The sequence below is a fragment of the Ambystoma mexicanum genome, chromosome 5q, assembly GCF_040938575.1.
Source record: "Ambystoma mexicanum isolate Mex_15411 chromosome 5q, UKY_AmexF1_1, whole genome shotgun sequence".
Classification (NCBI taxonomy): domain Eukaryota; kingdom Metazoa; phylum Chordata; class Amphibia; order Caudata; family Ambystomatidae; genus Ambystoma; species Ambystoma mexicanum.
In genome coordinates, this window is record NC_090933.1 from 43,444,850 (window position 1) to 43,466,015 (window position 21,166).

At 48.2% G+C, this 21,166-nt stretch overlaps 1 protein-coding gene across 3 annotated transcripts in view; it reads left to right on the top strand.

Moving 5' to 3' along the window:
• The window catches only part of MPPE1 (metallophosphoesterase 1), a 699,480-nt gene that overhangs the window by 308,919 nt on the left and 369,395 nt on the right, over positions 1-21,166 (top strand). For 2 of the 3 annotated variants that reach the window (XM_069620485.1, XM_069620483.1), the window contains exon 5: positions 20,854-20,934. The exons of the other annotated variant lie outside the window; for it this stretch is intronic. In XM_069620485.1, the coding sequence (XP_069476586.1) occupies positions 20,854-20,934 (81 nt within the window). The remainder of the gene's footprint in view (positions 1-20,853; positions 20,935-21,166) is intronic. 3 annotated transcript variants of the gene reach the window in all.

Consider the following 21,166-nt stretch of genomic DNA (forward strand, 5'->3'; position numbering starts at 1 on the left):
ATCTCCTCACCACTCTGGGTCCTGTCTCTTCCGAGGTGATCCTCCCGCAGTACACCACCCCGAGGGTTAGGATCAGGAAGCGCCTGCCTTCCGCTGGCCACCTGGGAGGAGACTTTAGGCACGGATTCAGTGAGGGATACGCAGGATTTACCACAAATCTCTCTTCCAAACAATTTAGAATAAACCTCAGAATTGGACTATTTACCCAGCAACACGCTGTGCCTCTTTCATTGACTCTGTAGCCTGAATGTTCCTGCCACACTGAGGCTGCTGGCATGGTAGGTTGGCTCTAATAAATTACTGTAACACGTCCTTCCATGTCAGCTGAAGTAAGCCATACACCTATTTTATGTGACCAATTTAGAAATATTGCTACACACAGTATCAATTGTAAAGTTATGGAAGCACCATATCAAAGTAAAAAAAAAAATGAAGATGATAAGGAGTTTCATTGAGAATGGACAAATCAGAGATTTCCATTTCTTACATACTTGCAAGACAAAAAACATGCAGAATTTCTTTAGCCCACCACCCAGACAACTCAACCCTCCTCCATTTCGCCTTCCCCTTATATTCCCTCATGTTCAGGCCCCTCGAAATACATGCTTCTTGTGTTTGAACTCTCCGCCCCAAAACATAACAATAGCACTCGTACATTTCAAGGGGATGGTGTCCTCCGATGTATTACATAAAGGTAATCACCACAGCTGTGCTGCTTCGGAAACATTTTCAGCTCCTGCGTCGATGACTTCGATACACTGTCCTCAAGGGCCTCCGTCGAGCCGACATCACCGGATGTTGTAAGTAGGACGCACGATGCCCGTATCCTCAGTTCAGTTTTTTCTGCGAACGTGTTTGCTTCGGAATCTCTGCGCGCCTCGGTTCTTCTACTGTTGGGTCGGTTCTTCAAACTTGGTTTACTTGTGAAATATCACGTCTTCATCTTCTTCTACCCCGCGATCGGGCTTCAAGAAGCGTCGGGACTGCGGTTCCAAGATGTCGCTTACGGACCCGCACAACGTCTGCCTCTGGTGCCTCTGCGAGGATCACGCCACCGATGACTGTGACGATTGCCAGTCTTTGACGTTGAAGGCCTTGCGGGAGCGGAAGAAGAAGCTATCTGTAGGTAGGGTTTCCAAACCCTGAAAGTGGAAATCCGCTGGGCTTTCGACCGACGATTCGAGGGGCGACTCTCCGCGTCGGCGTAAGTCCAGGGGTTCTCGGTCCCAGAGTGGTTCCCGTCATTCCTCTGCCTCTTCTAGGCACTCGCAGAAGCTCCGTCACTGGTCGCCTTCCCCGTCCTCGTCCGAGGACTCCGCCAGATGGCGGATAGCTTGTCCCAACAAGCATTCCTCTCCTGCGGAATGGGATGCATTTCGTAAGGAGATGATGGAGATTTTCGAATTGCAGGGCTCCGTTCCGTACATGCCTTTGAGAAAAGCCGGCAGGGAACGCGCTAGGGCCAACACTCGCACACCTTCAGGCTCAGCGGTCAGCGCGATCATCAGGAGCCGTCGAGGTCCCGATCGGACAAAGTAGATCACTCTAGCCATGCCCGCTCCAGGTCCCGGTCCTCGACGCCCTTGAGACCGTCGGAGCCTGTGACGTCTTCTAAGAAGACGTTGACGCCATCGGTGCCATGTCCGTCGAGGGACTCTCTCGAGGCTCTGCCTCCGAGGAAGTCATCGGCGCTGAGGCCATCGAAGGACATGCTCGGGGCTCCGGCCTCAAAGCCGTTGTCGAAGCAGTCGGCACCTCGCTTGGAGTCAATGCCGATTCCGTCGACGCCCTCTACGCCTTTGAGGAGGCTTTATCTGAGGTACCCCGGAGACCGGTGGATACACCGAGCAAGGCCCTGAGTAAGTCAGTGAGGCCTGTGTTTGAGCCTTTTTCTGTGCCCTCATCCAGGGATTTGTTCCAGCCTCTGGATTACATCTCTGAGGTGGATGAAATGTCGGATGTGGAAGGCTTGGTTCCTCAGGAGGTTCCTGATGAACTGTTGTCTGGTCATAGCCAGTTGGAAGACCTGCGTCAATCCTTGCATGACGCCAGTGGTCTAGACACCTACCCGGAGGTTGAATTTGGCAGGCCTGAGCCTGGTACTCAAGCCGAATTTTCATACAGGCGTCTCATGTCGAGGGTGACGGAGTGTTTGGGGTGGTCTGCTCCACCAGTGGGTTTTCTGCAGGATGACCTGATAGATATCTTGGACCAAGGTCCACCCACTGACCCGGTGCTGCCATTTCATATGGCCTTACAAAGAAGGGTGGCGGCGGCTTGGACTGCTCCGGAGAGTCTCCCGGCAGTGAATAAGTTGTTGCTAAAAAATACCATCCAGCCAGTGGCGACCCCAGCTACTTGTCTTTGCACCCCACTCCGGAGAGTTTGGTGGTGCAGGCGGCTACGGCCCCAGCGAAGCAGGCTTCATACCCTACCATCCCTCCTGATAGGGACGACAATCGCTTCGACGGTTGGGCGAAGGAAGTGTTTTCATCTGGGGGTATGGCTTTAAAGGCAGCCAACTCTGTTTGTGCCTTGGCAAGATTCACTCACACTCTGTGGAATTGTGTATCTTTGGCGGCTGAACATATTCCTGAAGGGGAGGAACGGGATGGTTTTCTTGCCCTCGTTCAGGATGGCAAGGATGCCATGTGTGAATCTGTTCAGTCGGGTTTGGACGTGGCAGACTGTGTTAGCCGGTCCATGGCGCCGAGCACCGTGATGCGCAGGTTTGCGTGGTTGCGGAAATCGGGGTTTGCTCCTGATGTACAGTCCCAGCTTCTTAACATGCCCTTTGATGGTGACCATCTTTTTGGCAGCAAGGCTGACAAGAGCCTTGAGAGGTTGCAGACCTCCAAAGTTGCAGCAAAGTCGTTGAGCGCTGCAGTTTGTCAACCTCCGCCTTTTCGTCCTAGGGGACAGCAATGGAGGGGAGGTTCCTTTCGATACTACTCGACCTTTGGTAGATCGAGGGGAGCTGTCAGTCAAAGGGGCCAACGTAGAAGTACCAGAGGTGGAAAACAAGATACTTGAGGTGCCAAGGTCGCTCGGATAGTTGCCTCTTTGCCCTCAGGCACTGCCGCAGCCGCTTCAGCTCAGTCATGAGGCCATGTCCCATGGTTCTCCGGTTGGCGGAAGGCTGGCGCAGCATCTGGTAGAATGGCGTGCCATTACTTCAGATGTGTGGGTTCTGGAGATCATAGCACACGGCTACTGTCTTCCTTTCCGGGAGAGGCCTCACGACAATCCACCAGGGAAGCTCTCTTTGAAGAGTCCGGATCCGCTCCTTGCGCTGGAGATCAAATCCCTGCTGGAGAAAGGCGCCATAGAACTGGTGCCTGTAGCGGAAAGGAACAAGAGATGGTATACCCCATATTTTTTGATCCCCAAAAAAGACTGGGGATTGAGAACCATCATGGACTTGCGTGGTTTGAATAAGCTCCTCAGGAAGGACAAGTTCAAGATGGTTACTCTTTCTCAAGTTCTCCAGGCCCTTTAACTTCAGGACTGGTTGGTGTCTCTCGACCTCAAGGATGCTTACTTGCATGTGACGATTCATCCCAAGCACAGGAAGTACCTGAGGTTCGCGTTGGTGACTCACATTTTCAGTTTCGTGTCCTGCCGTTCGGATTGACCTCCGCCCCGAGGGTCTTCACCAAGCTAATTGTGGTGGTGGCAGCGTATCTCAGGAAAGGGGGGGGCTTCACGTCTAGCCCTACCTGGACGATTGGTTGATCAGGGCGTGCTCTCCCGAGCAAGTCCTGGATCATCTGTCCGTCACCTGCCACTCCCTTCACAAGCTGGGCTTCGCCCTCAACTTAAAGAAGTCTCAATTGACACCTACCCAGCGGCCTCCAGTACATCGGGGCAGTGCTAGACACATCCCTGGGGCAGTGTTTGCCTCCCCAGATGAGGGCTCATCACATTCTGCAGATGGTGGACAAGTTTCAACATACCCAGAGTCACCCGGCGTTCGAGTTCTTGAGGTTGCTCTGCCTCATGGCATCCTGCATTCTATTGGTGCCGGAGGCCAGGCTGCGGATGAGATCTCTGCAGTGGGCTCTCGTGATGCAGTGGTAGCAGTCCTCGGGCAGGATGTCGGATCCCGTCCAGCTGCCGCCCCCGGTTGCCCAGGATCTTCTGTGATGGGCTGCCAAAGGCAATCTGATGAAGGGAGCACCATTTTGGCTACCCTGGCCAGAGGTGGCGATCGTGACGGTTGCATCCCTCACGGGATGGGGAGCTCATGCCAATGAGTTGACAGTCAGCGGTCGTTGGTCTCCGTCGGAATCAAGATTCCACATCAATCTATTAGAGCTGAGGGCCGTTAGGCTAGCCCTGAAGGCTTTTCTGCCGACTGTGTGGGGGAAGAATGTCCTGATTATGACGGACAATACAGTGGCCATGCACTACCTAAACAAAAAGGGGGGAGGTCGGGTCACTCCCACTGTGTAGAGAGGCGATGCAGCTCTGGTTCTGGGCCATCCAGCAGGAAATTTCGATCTCATCAGTTCATCTGGCCGGAGACGAAAACGAGGTGGCGGACGCTCTGAGCAGGCAGAGCACGGTCTCTCACGAGTGGGAGCTGGCTCAGGAGATTCTCCTTGAGATCTTCGCCCTTTGGGGGACCCCTCAAGTGGATTTCTTCGCCACCAGTGTCAACCGGAAATGCGAAAGATTCTGCTCACGGGAATTTCCTCCAAGAGGAGCCTTAAGGGACGCGTTCGTAGTGGAGTGGTCCTTCCCACTGCTGTATGCGTTTCCTCCAGTCCCTGTCATTGCTCAAGTCCTGAGGAGGTTACGGCGGTTTGGTTCCCGAATGATCCTCATTGCTCTGGAATGGGCCCGGAGAACATGGTACCCGGACCTTCTCGACATGTCCATCTGCCCTCCACGCCGTCTTCACTACCGAGACGATCTGCTCTCACGCGAGGGGGTTCAGGTTCTCCATCCAGAGGTCAAGTCCCTCAACCTTCATGCTTGGCTTCTGAACGGTTGAGGTATAAGGATTGGGACCTCCCTGAAGACGTGATGGAGGTGTAGCTTTCGGCCAGAAGGCCTGCAACAAAGTCCCTGTACCGTTGCCGTTGGAGAAAGTTCTGCGACTGGTGCAGGGTTAAGAATGTGGATCCTTTTTCATGTGCCATTCCTGTGGTTCTGTCTTTCTGGCAAGTGGATACCATTAAAGGTTACCTGGCGGCGCTGTCCATATTTAAGCGCTCTTCTGAGGAGTGTTCTTATTTTAAAATTCCTTTGTTTTCTCATTTTCTGAAAGGGCTCACTAATGTGTTCCCACCGTCACCTTTCCAGGTGCCCGGTTGGGATTTGAACCTAGTTCTAAAATTCCTAATGGGAGCTCCGTTTGAGCCTTTACATTCTTGTCCTTTTAGACTGTTGACTTTGAAAACTGTATTTTTATTTGCGGTCACTTCCGCTCGCAGAGTGAGTGAGTTGCAGGCACTTTCCGTTAAACCACCCTTCACGGTGTTCCATAAGGACAGGGTTGTCCTTAGGGTTCGTCCTTCTTTTCTTCCGAAAGTTGTCGGAATTTCATTTAAGCCAGAAGGTCATTCTTCCGGCGTTCTATCCTCCTCCGCATCCTGGTAAGGAAGAGAAGAGGCTATATAGGTTGGATCCTAGGAGAGCTTTACATTTCTACATCTCACGCATGTCCCGGGTCAGAGTGGACGATCAGCTCTTTATAGGATACGCTGGAAGGCATTTGAGACAAGCTGTTACTAAGCAGACTTTGTCTAGATGGATTATCTTGACAATTTCTGAATGTTACCGCTTGGCGGGTAAGGATCCTCCCGTAGGTTTACGGTCCATTCTACCAGGGGTGTGGCTGCCTCTACTGCTCTGCAGAGGGGTGTTCCCATTCGTAACATATGTGAAGCAGCCACATAGGCCTCTGTCCATACTTTTGTAAAACATTATTCCCTGGATTCTATCCATGGGCAAGATTTGGCCTTTGGCAAGGCGGTCCTTTATTCTGCATTTTAATTGGGAATTCTAAATTCTAAATTCTTTCCCAACTCCATACGTTGGTACTGCTTTGGGAGTCTGTCATAGATCATAGATGTGGAATACGTCAGAGGAACCAATCCCTTCGAAGAACTAGTTACTTTTTTACCTGGTAACATTCTTTCGATGGGATGTTCCGATGACGTATTCCACATCGCACCCTCCCAGCCTGCCCTGTTACAGAATTTCCTAAGCGATTGCAGATTACCTTTCCGCAAGGCTTTCTGTGGTCATACTGGCAGAAGATTGGTGCCACACGTTCTGGAAAAAAACGACCACTGAGGCTACGGGCGTCATGCATCCTACTTATAACATCCGGTGACGTCGGCTCGACGGAGGCCCTTGAGGACAGTGTATCGACGTCATTAACGCAGGACGGAGATGCCGGAAATTTTCCGAAGCAGTACAGCTGTGGTGATTATCTGTCATAGATGTGGAATAAGTCGTCGGAACATCCCATCGAAAGAACGTTACCAGGTAAGAAAGTATCTTGTTCATCTCAGCTATATCTTGCTACATTGCTATTCTTTGTTCTTTCTGGTGTTGATTGGGTGCTTCTTTTACAGGCCAGCGGAATCCTGTGGCGTCCATTCATCTTTTGGTCAAAAGATCTCTGTTAGTCCTTTCATACTCCTGAGAGTCACATTGGCAGAAATAACTCGTCGGCTACACAACGGGTTCAACTGCCAGAAGCAGAATATCTTTGGATAAACAGGTGGTTCTGACACTGAGTGCTGTTTCTGCGCTGCTGGGAAACCTCATTCCTTTTGAGCTCCCCCTCTCCTGTTATTGCCAAAGTGGGGAGCACCCCTGCAACTTCCTTTCTTTGCCTCTTGCCCTCCTCCACCCACACCATGCCATCTGTTCGGTGGGGTACAGCCGTTCAACACCCAAACTCTGCACCCACCGTTCTCAACATGTTACACATTCATACACACACACACTCCCACAACAGTATTACATTGTCCCATTTTTATCTGGGTAAGGGATCTAGGCAGGGGTGTCCACAACACCTATCATGTTTTCTCTGGCTATTGCGCCAACTCGCCTCATTCTTTTAAGTGGTCCGAAGAAGGGGTTAAGTATGTGGGCATATCTGTTGCCTGGACCGTTGTCTGGCTATATGAGCTAAACCTTGTTCCCCTGTTAGAAGCAGTTGAACCTCTGGTAAAATCGTGGGTCAGATTTACACACTCGTGTATGGCGCACATCTCATTGATAAAAATGGTTCTGTTGCGCAAACAGTTTTGCGTTCACAATAGTTCTGATCACATTCCCATACATCGAAAATTGAAGTCTTCATTTATGAAACTGGTTAAGGGGTTGAAGCAATTGTGAAGGCATAATGAAGCAAGACACAGACAACAGACTTAAAGTTCAAACAAAATATATTTATTAACTTAAATGCCAGCATGGTATAAGGCCTATCTTGCCTTTATGATAAGGTAGGATTTCCCTACCTGAACAAAACTAAGGAAAGTCTGAGTCAAAGAGTTCAACTTAAAAGTCTGCGTCCAAAATCTATGCTTGCCCTCAAACTGCTTGCCCTCAAAACTAAAGCTAAACAGTGTATAGAGATGTCAGTAATCAAAGAAATGGTGATCACCACAAAGTTCTGAGCTTCTGCCAGCTCTTAGCTTCTTCAGCTCCTCTTCCCCCCAAGTTCAAGAAAGTTGCACAAAAAGGTCTTAGAATTTGCCTTGTTCAAACAGTTCAACAAACTCCTCAGGGTTCTGTAGTAATCTGGCTATGTGTTTCGGTGTAGTAATCTGGCTATGTGTTTCCTAGGGGAGGAGAAGTGTAGTAACGTGGCTTACTGAGCAGCAGTGTCTGTGAGGTCATGCTTGTGGAATGTTGTGATGGAAGTGTTCTGCTGAGTGACGGTTGGTCAGAGAGAGAGAAAGCGGTGAGCAGAGAAGATGGGTGTGGGGGTGAGCCTAGTGTTTCCCTTGTCATCTTGTGTCCCCTACCATCCCTGTGTCTTGTGGAGGAGTACAGGACAAGGACAATAAAGACACTGAGAACTTACCTGGAGTACTGGCGGTCATCATTGTTACAGGTTCCCTTCCCCAAGTTCAAAGTAACATAGTTCAACAAAAAGGGTCTTGAGGTCCTGTCCTTAAGACTGTATTGTAGTTCATCAGGTCTCATGGTTACATTCCCCAAATATTTTAATGTAGCAACCAATGTGTATTTTAGTCTTTTAAAATTCAGCTTAATTTCGGGTCAACCTGACCCTCCTTCTGGTTTGCGTCACCAGCTCACTTGTGGTGCTCTTGGTTTCACAATGTCTTGTCTTTCACAATGTAGGGCTCACTGGTTTAAGCGCAGTTGGTGGACCACACGGTCCACCCATCACAGGTCGCACAGCTTGGAGCCCTAGGCACACAGGTTCCTCTACATTCCCCCTGTGTACAAGTTCCTATTAATTTAGTTCCTCTTTGTCAGCATCGTGACTTTATGCACAGTTTTATACTATTCGGTCTTTTCCTGTTTAGCCTCCTGGCTTTGTCATTACCTATTACTTACCTCTTATCAGTCTTTGGCCTTGCCGCATGGCATTCGTTCATAAGATTCCCTATGTAGTTGTCTTCTTCATGCCCCACCTTTGGTTGCTCTCTTTCACACTTGCTCTTTTGCCCATAGGTTGCTTTCAAATGGGTATTTTCCTGTTTGATCCTTCATTAGCTGTTTGCTTTGTTTATAAAGTTATATTTCAGCTAAGCATTTAACATGTTTTAATTTTACGTTTTCAATCAGTTCCGTATTCAACATCCATAGCTTAGCACTGGTTTAAACTTCCCTTCAGTTCAGTATTCAATATGTATATGTTGGCGCTATTTCAAACTTCCACTTTAGTTTGTTATTCAATGTGTACCATTCATCTTGGTTTGAAGCTTTCATTCATACCGCGCTTCATTACTTGAATGCAGCCTGCCTGGAGTGCTCCAGCTTCTGAGTGACTTTCCCCAGCACTCACCGGTCTTTGACGTCTTGCTCCGGTGGCACTTGCTGCTTCCTTGGGTTTCCCAGCCTGGTGCTCTGATCTCTGCGAGCCCCGCAAACATGCTGGCTGAAATTCTGCAAATGCTGACAACTTTGTTGCTTCTGGGAGGCCCTCTCTCCCTCTCTCCCACTCTCTCCCTCTCTCCCCCACCTCTCTCCCCCTCTCTCCCCCTCTCTCCCCCTCTCTCCCCCTCTCTCCCCTCTCTTCCCTCTCTCCCCTCTGTTCCCCTGCCTCCCCTCTCTCCACTCCCTCCACTCCCTCCCCTCTCCCCTCTCTCCCAACTGCTCAATCACCGTTAAAGAGGCTCCCACACCTCGGGGCTGTCGGCTAGCATCCTGGCTCCACTTCAGGTCCCACCACAGCTGCCTCCTCTTTGAAAGGGTCCTCTGGTCTCTCCTATACAGGCCTCCCTGTTGCTAACTTCTATGCCTCACTGGCCTCTCTTTATACACCTGCAGCCACTTGACAGGCTGCACGTTTGGATGTCTAATTAGACTTGCCCGACTATGATTAAGGAGACATGCCTGACCCTCACAGTTCTCTGCAGGCATCTTCCTCGTACCAGTACCATAGTGGTAAAATAAAGGTGTAGTGTGCATTATCCCAGTACTTCCAAATGTGGGGAAATGAGGGGAGAGGTCTTGCGGTAGGGTTATGTTGGTCATGAAAAGGGGCATACCATGTCTCTCCTAGGGGTATCCCACTCCCAGTCTCCGGGGACCCTCCACCTAGGTGATCCTCCCTCGCTTCTCCACCCCAGGATAGGTATGCAACAGCTATGGCCCTTTGTTGGCCACCTGAGAAGAGGATACAGGGGGTCTAGGAGTGAGAATACCCTAAGGTTTCTCACACTACCTAGAATAAAATGGGGTGGCCTTATCCTCCCATATAGATATTGGAGGTCAGGGAGTCCCAGACCCAGAAATGTATGCCTGGATCCCCTCTGGTTAGCACTGTTTCATGATACATTCCTCCTTCTGGGGATCAACACATGCAGCTGGAGAAACATGAGGCTGTCCCAGATTTACTGGGAGCTGTTCTTCTAGCTTCTTCTAGCTCCCCTTAAGGCTTGCTCACAAGAACTGAAAGTGATAGATGTTTATTGGGCCACTCTTGTGCTGCACAGCATATTCTTACAACCAATGCATTTTATTAGTCCATGGTTTTCTTCAAATCCCTGATTTACCTTTTACTCAAAACGTGGGTGGGGATCACTGAGGAACTCCTAAAGAGAGTATTGTTCGATTAGAGGATTTGTAAAAAAATTGCACTTTCATTTCACTTCACAGATTGTGAGAGATGGTGTGGGGGGGTAAGGGTGGTAAACATTTACTGTTATGTTTCTTTGTTATAGAATTAAGGGTGAACTGGCGGGTTTCAGACATGGTTAGCAGTGAAAAGGGGTTCCAGCCAAAGGATTTTTAAATGTTTTTTGGCCTTACAACCATACATTTAGGTGTTTCGGTCTGTTTATGCAATTTTCAAATACACAGAGTTTATGGTGCTTATCAGTAAAGTAAAAAGCAGCATTGAATGCAGCAAAAAATGCAACTGGTGTGGGACATTGTCTCATCAACCCTTTATTCAGTATATCGTGCTCAAAAACTTCAAATCAAACCGACATACAGTCAATTATTAATAGGTCAAATAAACACAAACTGTTTCTTGCAATAGCAAAGAAAAATTTCCTGTACTGCGTCAGACCAATTCTACGGTAGTGACAGACATTTTCATATAACTTAAGAGGAGCCAACATGTCTTTATAGTGTTATGTAGGTGGTGCTAACTGCATATACATTGCCTCAGTCATTTGTCCAGAATAAATCAGAAATGCATGCTTATATTGTGGGAGCAAAGGGATGCATCCAAGTCAAAGCAATTTGTTGAAAAGCCAGTAGAGCTACATTTGCAAATCACTGCAAGGTTTTCTCAAGTTTTGGCCATGACAAAGGAGCCCCCAGCAGACACGTCTCAGGCTGCATAGGTACTTCCACTATCCCAGACAGTCTTTCAGTAGCAGATGTCCAGAAAGTCTACAAACCCAAGAGAGATGGACAATATAGTCATCCTCCCGCTTACATTTTGGGCATACCCCATAGGAAGTGGTGCCAAATATCCACACTTTGACACTGTCAGTAAGGGGGAAGGGCTCCTTCCTGGTTTAGATGCAAACCTTTTCACCCAGTTCTTCATCAATTATGCATCCTTCTATCAACAACATTTAGCATCTTTGGATCAAGGCTTTCTCCGGCCCATTACAGTTTTATACATAGAAACAACAGATGTAGCAGCTATAAGTCTACTGATACAAGTTATCAAGAAGTTTGCTACTATCCACTTGACAGCTAGACATTCCTTCTATATTTTGGAAAAATGCTTCCCATGCAAATGGGACTTTGCGGCTGGCGAAAAAAACTGGGGGCAGATCTCCCGACTCTCCCTAAAACAGAACTGCTCTAAGCCCAACACCTGATACATCTGTTTGTAGTATTAACGAGAGTGTGAAGTTGGGGCCTCTCAGAATGGATCCATTTGAAATCATGATTTTAATATTGCAATATTTAAAATTTCATAGGATTGGAAACATGTAGAAAGAATGTTTCGTTACTTGCTTTTCTCTTATCCAGCGCATGAAACTTGGTCTCTGGGAAGATTGTTCCTCTTTTACCCTCGGTTCGGGTTGTTTCGCACGCATTTGTCCTCATGGTTCTCTGGGTTTGAATTGTATTCACCCCACATTGGGGCCTTGTTGCTTTCATCTGCCTTGGGCTTTGAATGTTCTCACCCGGCCTGGACTATATCTCTGGTTCTCACCTTGCCTTGGGTTGGGTTGCATCCACCCCACCTTGGGGTCTTGATGCTTTCTCCCTGGCTTGGGGTCTGAATGTTCTTACCCCGCCTTGGGGTTAGACTGTTCTTAGCCTAATGTGGGGCTGTGGTGCTGTTACCGCTCCTTGGGGTCTCAGTGCTCTCACTCCGCTTAGGGATTGGATTGGACTCACCCCGGTTTGGCATCATGTTGCTTTCAACTCGATTTGGGGGTCTTGGTGATCTCACCTCTGCTTGGGGTCCTCTTGCTCTCATCTCAGCTTGAGGTCCTCTTGCTCTCATCCTGACTTGGGCCCCTCTTGCTCTCACCCTGACTTGGGCCCCTCTTGCTCTCACCCTGACTTGGGCCCCTCTTGCTCTCACCCTGACTTGGGCCCCTCTTGCTCTCACCCTGACTTGGGCCCCTCTTGCTCTCACCCTGACTTGGGCCCCTCTTGCTCTCACCCTGACTTGGGCCCCTCTTGCTCTCACCCTGACTTGGGCCCCTCTTTCTCTCACCCCTGCTTTGGGCCCTCTTTCTCTCACCCCTGCTTTGGGCCCTCTTTCTCTCAACCATGCTTGGGGCCCTCTTGCTCTCACTCTGGCTTGGGGCCCTCTTGCTCTCACTCTGGCTTGGGGCCCTCTTGCTCTCACCTTGTCTTCGGGTCCTCTTGTTCTTACCCCTGCTTTGCGTCCTCTCACCCTGGCTTTGGGCGTGGGACCCTCTTGCTCTTTTCCCGACTTTGGGTTTCAGTGCTCTCAACCCTTTTGGGGTCCATTTTGCTTCTGCAGCCTCACAGTGAGACTCTTTGGGCTGCCAGTGTGAGCTTCTCTGTAGTGACCCGGCTACTCATTACATCAAATCCAACCATCCCACATTTACCAACCAAACACCTTCCCCAAATTCCAACTCCCTGTGATTGGATATTCAGTGTCCTCTACCACCACAAAAATAACCCAGAACTTACCCTCCCCACTATGCAACAACGGTCAAGGAGGTCTGTAACACAAGTATCTATCTTCTCTCAAATGTCATCTTTCCAGAAGAGTATCTTCTCCATATATCCTCCTCCTTTGAAACATTGGTTGATTCTTATTTTACTAGGTTCTTCACAAAACATTTATTAGCCCAGCTGCATTCCCCTACATGATATCCCTTGTCAATTATCTATGTTCCTTCTCTTGCTATTTGGTCCAGTAAAATATCACTCTTCCTCTGTTTCTTGGGGGTTTTGTATCCAGTGCGTAATTTTCTCCATTTGGTATTTTATTTATTTATTGAGCATTTGTTAGGCGCCTATACAACAGAATTGTTTTTCAAGGGGACTAAGATTAAGACAACTAAAACTAAGGCACCACAAGGTTAAGTGGGGGGAGAAGGGGAATAATAACAATGGCAAAACAGCAAATATGCATTTGTGGTTTTACTAAGCCTTGTAGAATTTGGACGTGCAAGTGCAGTTAAGGGATGGGCGAGTAGGGGGGCAATGGACAAATGCTGGTAGGTGCCCGGGAAGGGAAGTGCCAAGGGGAGCTAAGGAGGGGGCCTCGGCTAAGTTCTAGGGTGTATGAGTCCCAAGCGTGGGATGCACAGCTGCCAAGCAGGTGCCCGCAGTGGGTGGGTGTGGGGCGGCGCTGGTGTCGACTGGGTAGAAGGCCTGGTAACCTGTGAGATGCATGAGGACCACGCCACCAGTCCCAGCACCAGTGGGTGAGTTAGCAAGGAAGGCACAGAGGGAAAGAGGTAGAGAAGAGCAGAGTTTTGAGAAGTTTCCAGAAATTAAGGCAGTCCGGCTCAAGTCTGAGTGGGGCAGGGAGGCTGTTTCAAAGGGAGGCACCAGCCGAAGAGAGAGACCTGCCTCCCACTCTCTTCTTGGAGAAGTGTTTGACAATCAAAGAGTTAGAATTAGAGGAGCAGAGGGCTCTAGCAGGGGAGTATTTAGGGAGGGAAAGTTGGAGATAGCGTGGTCCCAGGTCTTTATTAAGTAACGCTTTCCGAAAGGGCAGGCTTTCTTTTTACCAGACTCCCTTCAAGCACACCCTAACCGCAAGCAACATGAAGTGCACCACATGTGGTGGAATCCCTCCTGCCTTTGGGGTAAACCAAATAGAACGAGAAATGGGTACAGTCGCCTTTTGACCCCATCGTAGCTTTTAATCCAAGACAAGACTTGATACCAAAAACGTCATACGTTCTGGCACCCCATCACATATGCCAGTACGTAGCTCTCCCACAACATTTTCTCCATCAGCGGTTGCTTATGCAGCTATACATTTTGGCCAATCTTGCAGTGGGGTGGGAAGGTTGCCATATATGAAATATATTTAAATTATCAACTGTGGAGTTTATACTGGTTTGATATTTAGATCTTAGTCAGGCTACATGGCTTTGCCTGTATGCTATCCGATAGCTTGCAACCCACATCTGCCTTCCATTTACCCGCCACCTGTATTTGCATGGGGCCCCTCACTTCCAAAACTATTTTGTTGGTTTTTGTGATTTTCTTTGAACTACATTCCTGGTCTAGCATAATTTCGAATGTCAGTTTTCCGATCTATCAGACCCCTCCTTTTTCCTGCCCCACTCTTTCTAGTCCCACCTTAAACCATCTCTAGAACCTAGCCGGATCGCTTGTCTCAGGCAGGAAGGGGGGAGCCCGTAAACAGCGAAAGGGTGACGGTGAGGTTGTTACCTTTCCTCTCATTAGGTTAGCCCTCCTCACATTCCACAAGGGTCCAATAGCAGAGTGATCCCATACTACCTTTGGTACCACCCTCTGCCACACCCATAGTTATACCGCTATTTACCAGTCTTTGGCCTCATTATGAGTTGGGCGGTAATGACGGCAGTAATTCCGCCAGAAGAAATTATTGTTATGGCTGTGGTGTCTGACGTAATTACCGCCACATTACAAGGTGTTGGGAGCATGCACACATCATCGGCGGAAACAGTAATTCCGTCCAGCAGAATTCTATCCGTGAATCAACTTTGGACAGTAATTCCTCCCAGAATCGGCAGAACTACCCATTGCTGCCACCCAACATTTTCCACCGGCGGAATTGCCACTCTATGGAAATAGCGTCATCCCAGAAACAGGAAGTCTGGTGACTGCCATCTTTCACTATCCAATCCACCATGAATCTCACATTTCCTGGTGCCACCTGAAGACACCAGCCATGTGAAACATGTCTAAGGAAAAGTGGAAAGGCAAGGTGGTAGAGCTGAGGCTGCGAAAACTCACTGAATGGGAACTGCGGGTGCTGCCGGATAACATGGTTGCTCATACAGATGAGCTGTATGGCTCCAGACAACGGAGGACCTAGGGCCAGAAGAAGGCTGCCATCTGGGCCAGCATATGTGAAAAGGTTGTGTGGAAGGGATAGAGGGCGTTGGTAGTGCTGAAGTGGGAGCAAGCAGCCAAGGAGATGCAGCTGAGTCTTTAAGTTTCCCTCTCCCATGAGAATACATAAAGCAAAAGCATGAGTCCCCTAGCATAGATGGGCCCAATGTTCAAGGGAATGGAAATCCACATGGCAATCTGAACAAAGGCACTGCAATTTAATGCATGTGCAAGAGAAGGTGGGATACACATGGCACAGCACCTGATGGAGTCACCCCACATGTTGCTGAGGTGCAGCACCCTCAGCAGCTGCAAATGACAGACCCTGGGGTAATCCCTGAGGTGCAACATCCACAACACCTGCACCCACCCATTTGCCCCATTACTCCCCCTCATCACCTGAGGCAGACAGCCCATTCCCATCGCCAGGGTAAGCTGGATCAGACAGTGATGGCAATGGTGCACCTGATGGAAATGACACTGGCTTTGGGTCCCCCTGCTTCAGCCCTGGCCCTCTCCATAGTCCACAGCCTGTGCATCAGCATTCATTTGAAGCAATCCTGTGGAGGCTGGATGCCATGGAGTGGCACCAGGTCACCACAGATAAGCTGGAGAAGATGCAGGTGTAGCATCTGCAAGCAATACAGGACAGTGTGCAGGGCTCCTCACAGAGAATAGCAAAGCCATTGTACCGCCAGTGGTGGCAGTTGTTGATGGCAACTGCTGCAATCACAGATGTGGGCGAGAGAATAAGGGAGCATACAGAGGTCAGGTCGACTTTTACCGAATCTATGCACACCAGCATGTTTCACCCTGCAACACATCTGGGGCCAGGATTCTGAACCTTCCACCTCTGTTACCACGGTAGAGGGGTCATACCTGCGAGCCCACTGCACCCCTTCCTCCCCATTGTGGCTGGTACACTGCCCGAGCAGGCTGGCAAGGGCGAGATGGCAATAAAATTACTTGTATGTACATGACAGTATTTCACTGGGCACAAGGCAGGTGGGTGAGGAGGGGTGTGGGGGATGGGGAGGTTGGTGGGAGATGGGGAGGTTGGTGGGAAGGGGGTGCTGGGGATGGGTGCTCACCACAGTTCTAAATAAAATACAAGTTCCCTTCAGAAATGTAAGTACAATGCTTTTGTGTGAAGGTGATATATTCAAAACGTGTGTATATACAAAAGAGTGATGCATGTGAAAGTAATGTGTCTGGAAACAATTTTCAATAGGTTCTTGCCACACCAGACATCCATCCCTGGCTTCCTCATGCTCAATGTGAGGCAGCACTGTATCTGCAAATAGTGAATCATGGTTTTCATTCCCAGTAATTAAATGAAGTGTGATATATGCTACATGTGCATTGGAACTTAGAGATACACTGTGCACACCGTTCACACACAAGTTCTGCCAGACATAACCTGCGATAGGATTTCAGATGTGCAGGTTGTCTGTTGGGCATGTGCTGTCAACTAGTGCCCTGTTGGGTGATAGGTTGTTCTTCTACATATTTTCATGTTTGTGGTTTCTGCATAACTGCTACCACTGATTTACATACATGGTTCGCAGTGTACATGCCACCACTGTCTGACAGTATTGCATTGTCATTGTGCAGTATTGAGCTATTGCATTGGCTCTTTAGGTATGTGCGCCCAATGTATTGTTGTTCCTACAGTCCTCTGTTTGGGTATGAGTTACTTATTGTTCAATATGCATTGCTGTCTTACTACTACATAGTCCTACTGAGCCTAGTCATGTGGGTTGATAGTTGTCATGTGTGTTGTGAGCGTGCAGGTCCTCCATACAAGGGGACTTGGCAGGGAATGCTTTGATCAGTAGTAGTAATGTCCCAGCCCTCTACCCTACATCCCTCCTTCACATGGCATTCTACTTGTGCTGCAAGATTGTATTGTGTGATGGCACGTTGACTCACACAGCATCCATGTCTGTTGCCCTCTGTGGCTCACCATGTAGACAGGCTGGGTGCTATTACGCAGGACCAGGGCGCTGTGGGTGAATCCAGGAAAGTGGGTGCGGCAGTGTTATTTTCAGGTCAGCATTGCATGTTACCTGCGCATTCATAGACTGAAACTGTTTCCTGTTGTGGTATGCCTTTCCGGTTGCCTGGGGCGCAACCAATGCCACATGGGTGCAGTCCATCACGGCAGTTAGGTTTGCCATGTGGGTTGCTGCATAGAAACATGCCCTTGTGGCATTTATCTGTGCCATGGTGGTGGACAGGGAGATGTGCCGAGATGCATAGCACAAGAATGCCTCTAGCACCTGTTCGCGCACAACTGAAACAGTGGGCTGGGATATGCCATAAGGTGTGCCCACAGTGTGCTGGAAAGTGCTGGCAATAAAATGTAGCACTGACACAAGCTTCAGCAGTTGGGGGTAGGGCAGTCCTGATAATGATCCTGCTCTGGATGTTGTTGTGGATCATGGACAGTACGTCTGCTATCATCTCCCAGTTCAGCTGGTAGAGGGAAATTAGCTGGGCATCAGTCAATGCCCAGGGCAAGGGCCTGATCCACGGAATGGGCACTCGCTTTGCATGGCATCTCCCCACTGTGCCACATGACCTGTGCTGCAATACTGGCCTCTGCAGCTGTATGTGCCAAGCTGGCAGAATTAGTGCCCACATCCATGAAACCCTGATTCAGCGTTGTGGTAAAAATGGCGGTAATTCTGTTACTGGGCTCAAACATGTTTGGGGATGCTTGTGTTCTCGTTCAGAAAGGATGTGACCGAGCAGTTTGGGCTGCACTGCCTCTTTTGGGGTGGGACCAAGCTGATTTGCATATGGTCTTTCCCCTTTTGTAATGGCTTGGCAGGCGAAGAACAAAGGTCTGGAGGGTTGCCCAGAGCAATGCCAGAGGTTAAGGTTAATTCTAAACCTTCAAGCCATCACCTCTTTTGTTTTGCGGTAATTCCTTTACTGCCACTTTTACTGCATACCGCCCAACTCGTAAAGAAGCCCTACCATGTAATTTTCAAATGTAGCCACTGTTTCCCTGGCTTGTTTCTCGGATAGTCAACTTTGACCCATTGGTGATGTGAGACAGGCATGGTATCAAGAGACACAGACTCAAAAGTGTTAGTTTTAAAACCTTTATTTACTAAGGTTCCTGGGTTGGTGTAATGCCTGATTGGCCCTAACTGTAAAGGAACAGTTTCCTTAACTGATGTTTCTAATGGCTGTCGTTCTCTAATACTCCAAAACTAAAGTCTGTCTGTGTCTAAACCTATGCTTGTCCTCACTCTTTACAAAAATGTGATGGGAAGTCTTTTGAAAATGAAAATAGTGGTTCAACAAAAAGTGTGAAACCAAAGTTGGTTTTAGGTGGTCTTCTCACCAGGTGCAGTTTGGTCAATGTCACAAAAATGAGTACCTTTTCCTTATATACAGTCTCTTAATTACCATCCTCTCATGAGGTAGAATCGTAGGCTTTCGAAAACGCTAGGCTCTTTGCTTTTCCTAAGCGTGACCACTCTGATACTTTGGCCTTCTCTTTGTTTCATACTCTTATGTTTCTTTGTACCTTTTTATCTTCAGGTGCTTTCTGCAACCCTTTCGTGTTTTCCTTTCTCTTTGTCGTGCACACTTGCACTATATTTTGTTCCTCTCAGGTTGTTGTGCCTCTTGCCCGCTTACCTTCTTTTGTTGTGCGCACTTGCACTGTCTTTTATCCCTTTCGTGCCTCTTGCACACTTATTTCACTCTTCCGTGCACGCATGTACTTGTTTCCTTCTTTCTGGGTCGCTTGCACCCTTTCCTTTTACTTGGACTTTACTTTTACTTCTGTGCTATTAATGCGCTTTTTTCCTTCCTTCTGTGCCACTAGCACACTTTCTCTTTCTTACTTTTTGTTTCTTAAAACGGTCCTTCTTGCTTTCGGCTCTGTGCCACTTCATAAATCATGCTTTTTCTCTTTCCTGCTCCAGCCACCCGCACTCTCCCGAGTTTTTCTCTCTCATACGGAACTCACTGGGTAGCGCTGGTGAGCAGTCTCTGAGATACTTTGGATCGAAGTCGGGGTCTCACCGCCTGCCCCTCAGACACCATTGGGCCCAGCACACAGCCCAAGGGAATGAGCAAGTACATGGACACCACCAGCAGGGTCTCAGCTGCCTCGCTCTGGCTCTCAGGAGACATGGCTCTCCAATCACACTACAGCCCCTTTCCAGCACCGGCTAGTGTCGCGGCATGCCGTTTTCCTCTGCATCCTACCTTCTGCAACTCCCAGCTTAGTGGCATCTCTGGTCCAGTATGCCTCCCCAGCTCGCTCATCCATTTGTGCAAGACCACACCTTTTATAGTGAACGAACCAGTTAAGTGGAGTCAGGTGTGATTGGTCACTATTGAATGTCTGAACCTGCCTTACTCGATTTGTGGGACAACCGGAGTTCTTTCTATGGTAGGTTTCCATTATTTTCCCTGTTTTATTCCTATAGGTAATCTTTACTGATCGTAGTTGCTGCCTCCTAGTCTCAGTATTTGTTGAAAATTGGGAGTGGGAGATGGGGTTAGATTGGAGATACCCCACAAAGGCTGAGGGAGAGTAGGTTACGGTATTTTTGGGATTGGGGGAATGCTATGTCTTGCCCTCGGGTATCCTCCTCCCAATCCACTGTGACCCTCCACTCAGGTGATCCTCCCTCGCTTGTCCACCCCCAGGGTCTGGATCCAAAAGCAATGTCCCTTCACTGGCCACCTGAATGGAAGATCCAGAGGGAGTGGTTGGGAGAACACGGTTAACTTTCCCACGGTGGTCTGCTCTATAATATGTCAATGGTGTCTGGAAGCCCAGCCCCTTCTTCGTCTTGTGATAGCTACATGGCCCCATAGATAACCTTACCTTATTCGGAACCCAAAGAAATCGCCATAGCTTTATTTTAATTTCCCTAAATATGTCTTAGGCACCTCTATAGTTAATATTGTGGATAGGAACAATAATTTAGTGAGGACATTCATCTTGATTGTTGTCAGTTTCCCAGCCCACATAAATCCCAATGCGCACCACATAGCTATATACAGATCAGCAGGTGATTTATGAATTTTAGCCAAATGACCTGCAGATCTCAGCAACAAGCTCTTATCCTGTTGAGCTATCTGATCAGCCATTAACCAGTGGCAGCGTTTAAAATTATAAAGACTTGTAGGCGGCTACTGTAGTGAAAGCACAAACTTCATGACGTTACCTGCATCACCCGTAATATCGTCAGGCCGCATGTTTTGGAGTACTTGAAACTCATAAATTAACCTGGTTTATTTGTTTTAGCACCTTTCCCTACTCCTTTGATATCCACACTGCTACCTGCTCCCTTGCATCTACTATTGCATGTCATGGTGCCCTTAGCTGTTGACAATATGTTTTGTATTTATTGACTTTACTAAAACACGAAATGCTCACTGATTCGCTTCTCAGCTTATATACAGCTTTCCAAAGAGATGCTTGAATTTTACTTTTGACTCAAGGTGCCTTATTTTACAGTGGAGTCCTGTCCTCTAAAGATTTTTGTAACTATGTGGCTTTGAATGTGGGCCTCCATTGGAAATACGTTGCATTATATGTGATCTAATTCTCCAAGGAATCAAAGTATTTCTAGTAGGCCTTTCATAAAATGTTATTGAGTCTAACAGAAATGCATGTTTGATCTTTTGCTACAGAATGAGCATGTACAAAATAAACCGATTTGAAAAGTTATTTAATTTTACCTATGGAAAAATAATATCTCGGAAGAGCATAAAGTAAGTACTGTTTTCTTTATCAAAAATATGTAGATTTGCAATAAAGCTGATGCGTGTTTAAAAAATGACAACATACAATTTAAATATTTAGTTTGTGGAAATGCTCCCTTACATTTTATAGGCGAACAATTGAATGTCGTGATATTGCACATTCTAACCTCAACAGCAGGAACATTTATTATAAACATGCAGGTAAATGGTGCAGTACAAGTCTGAGATTAAATTGGTTCCA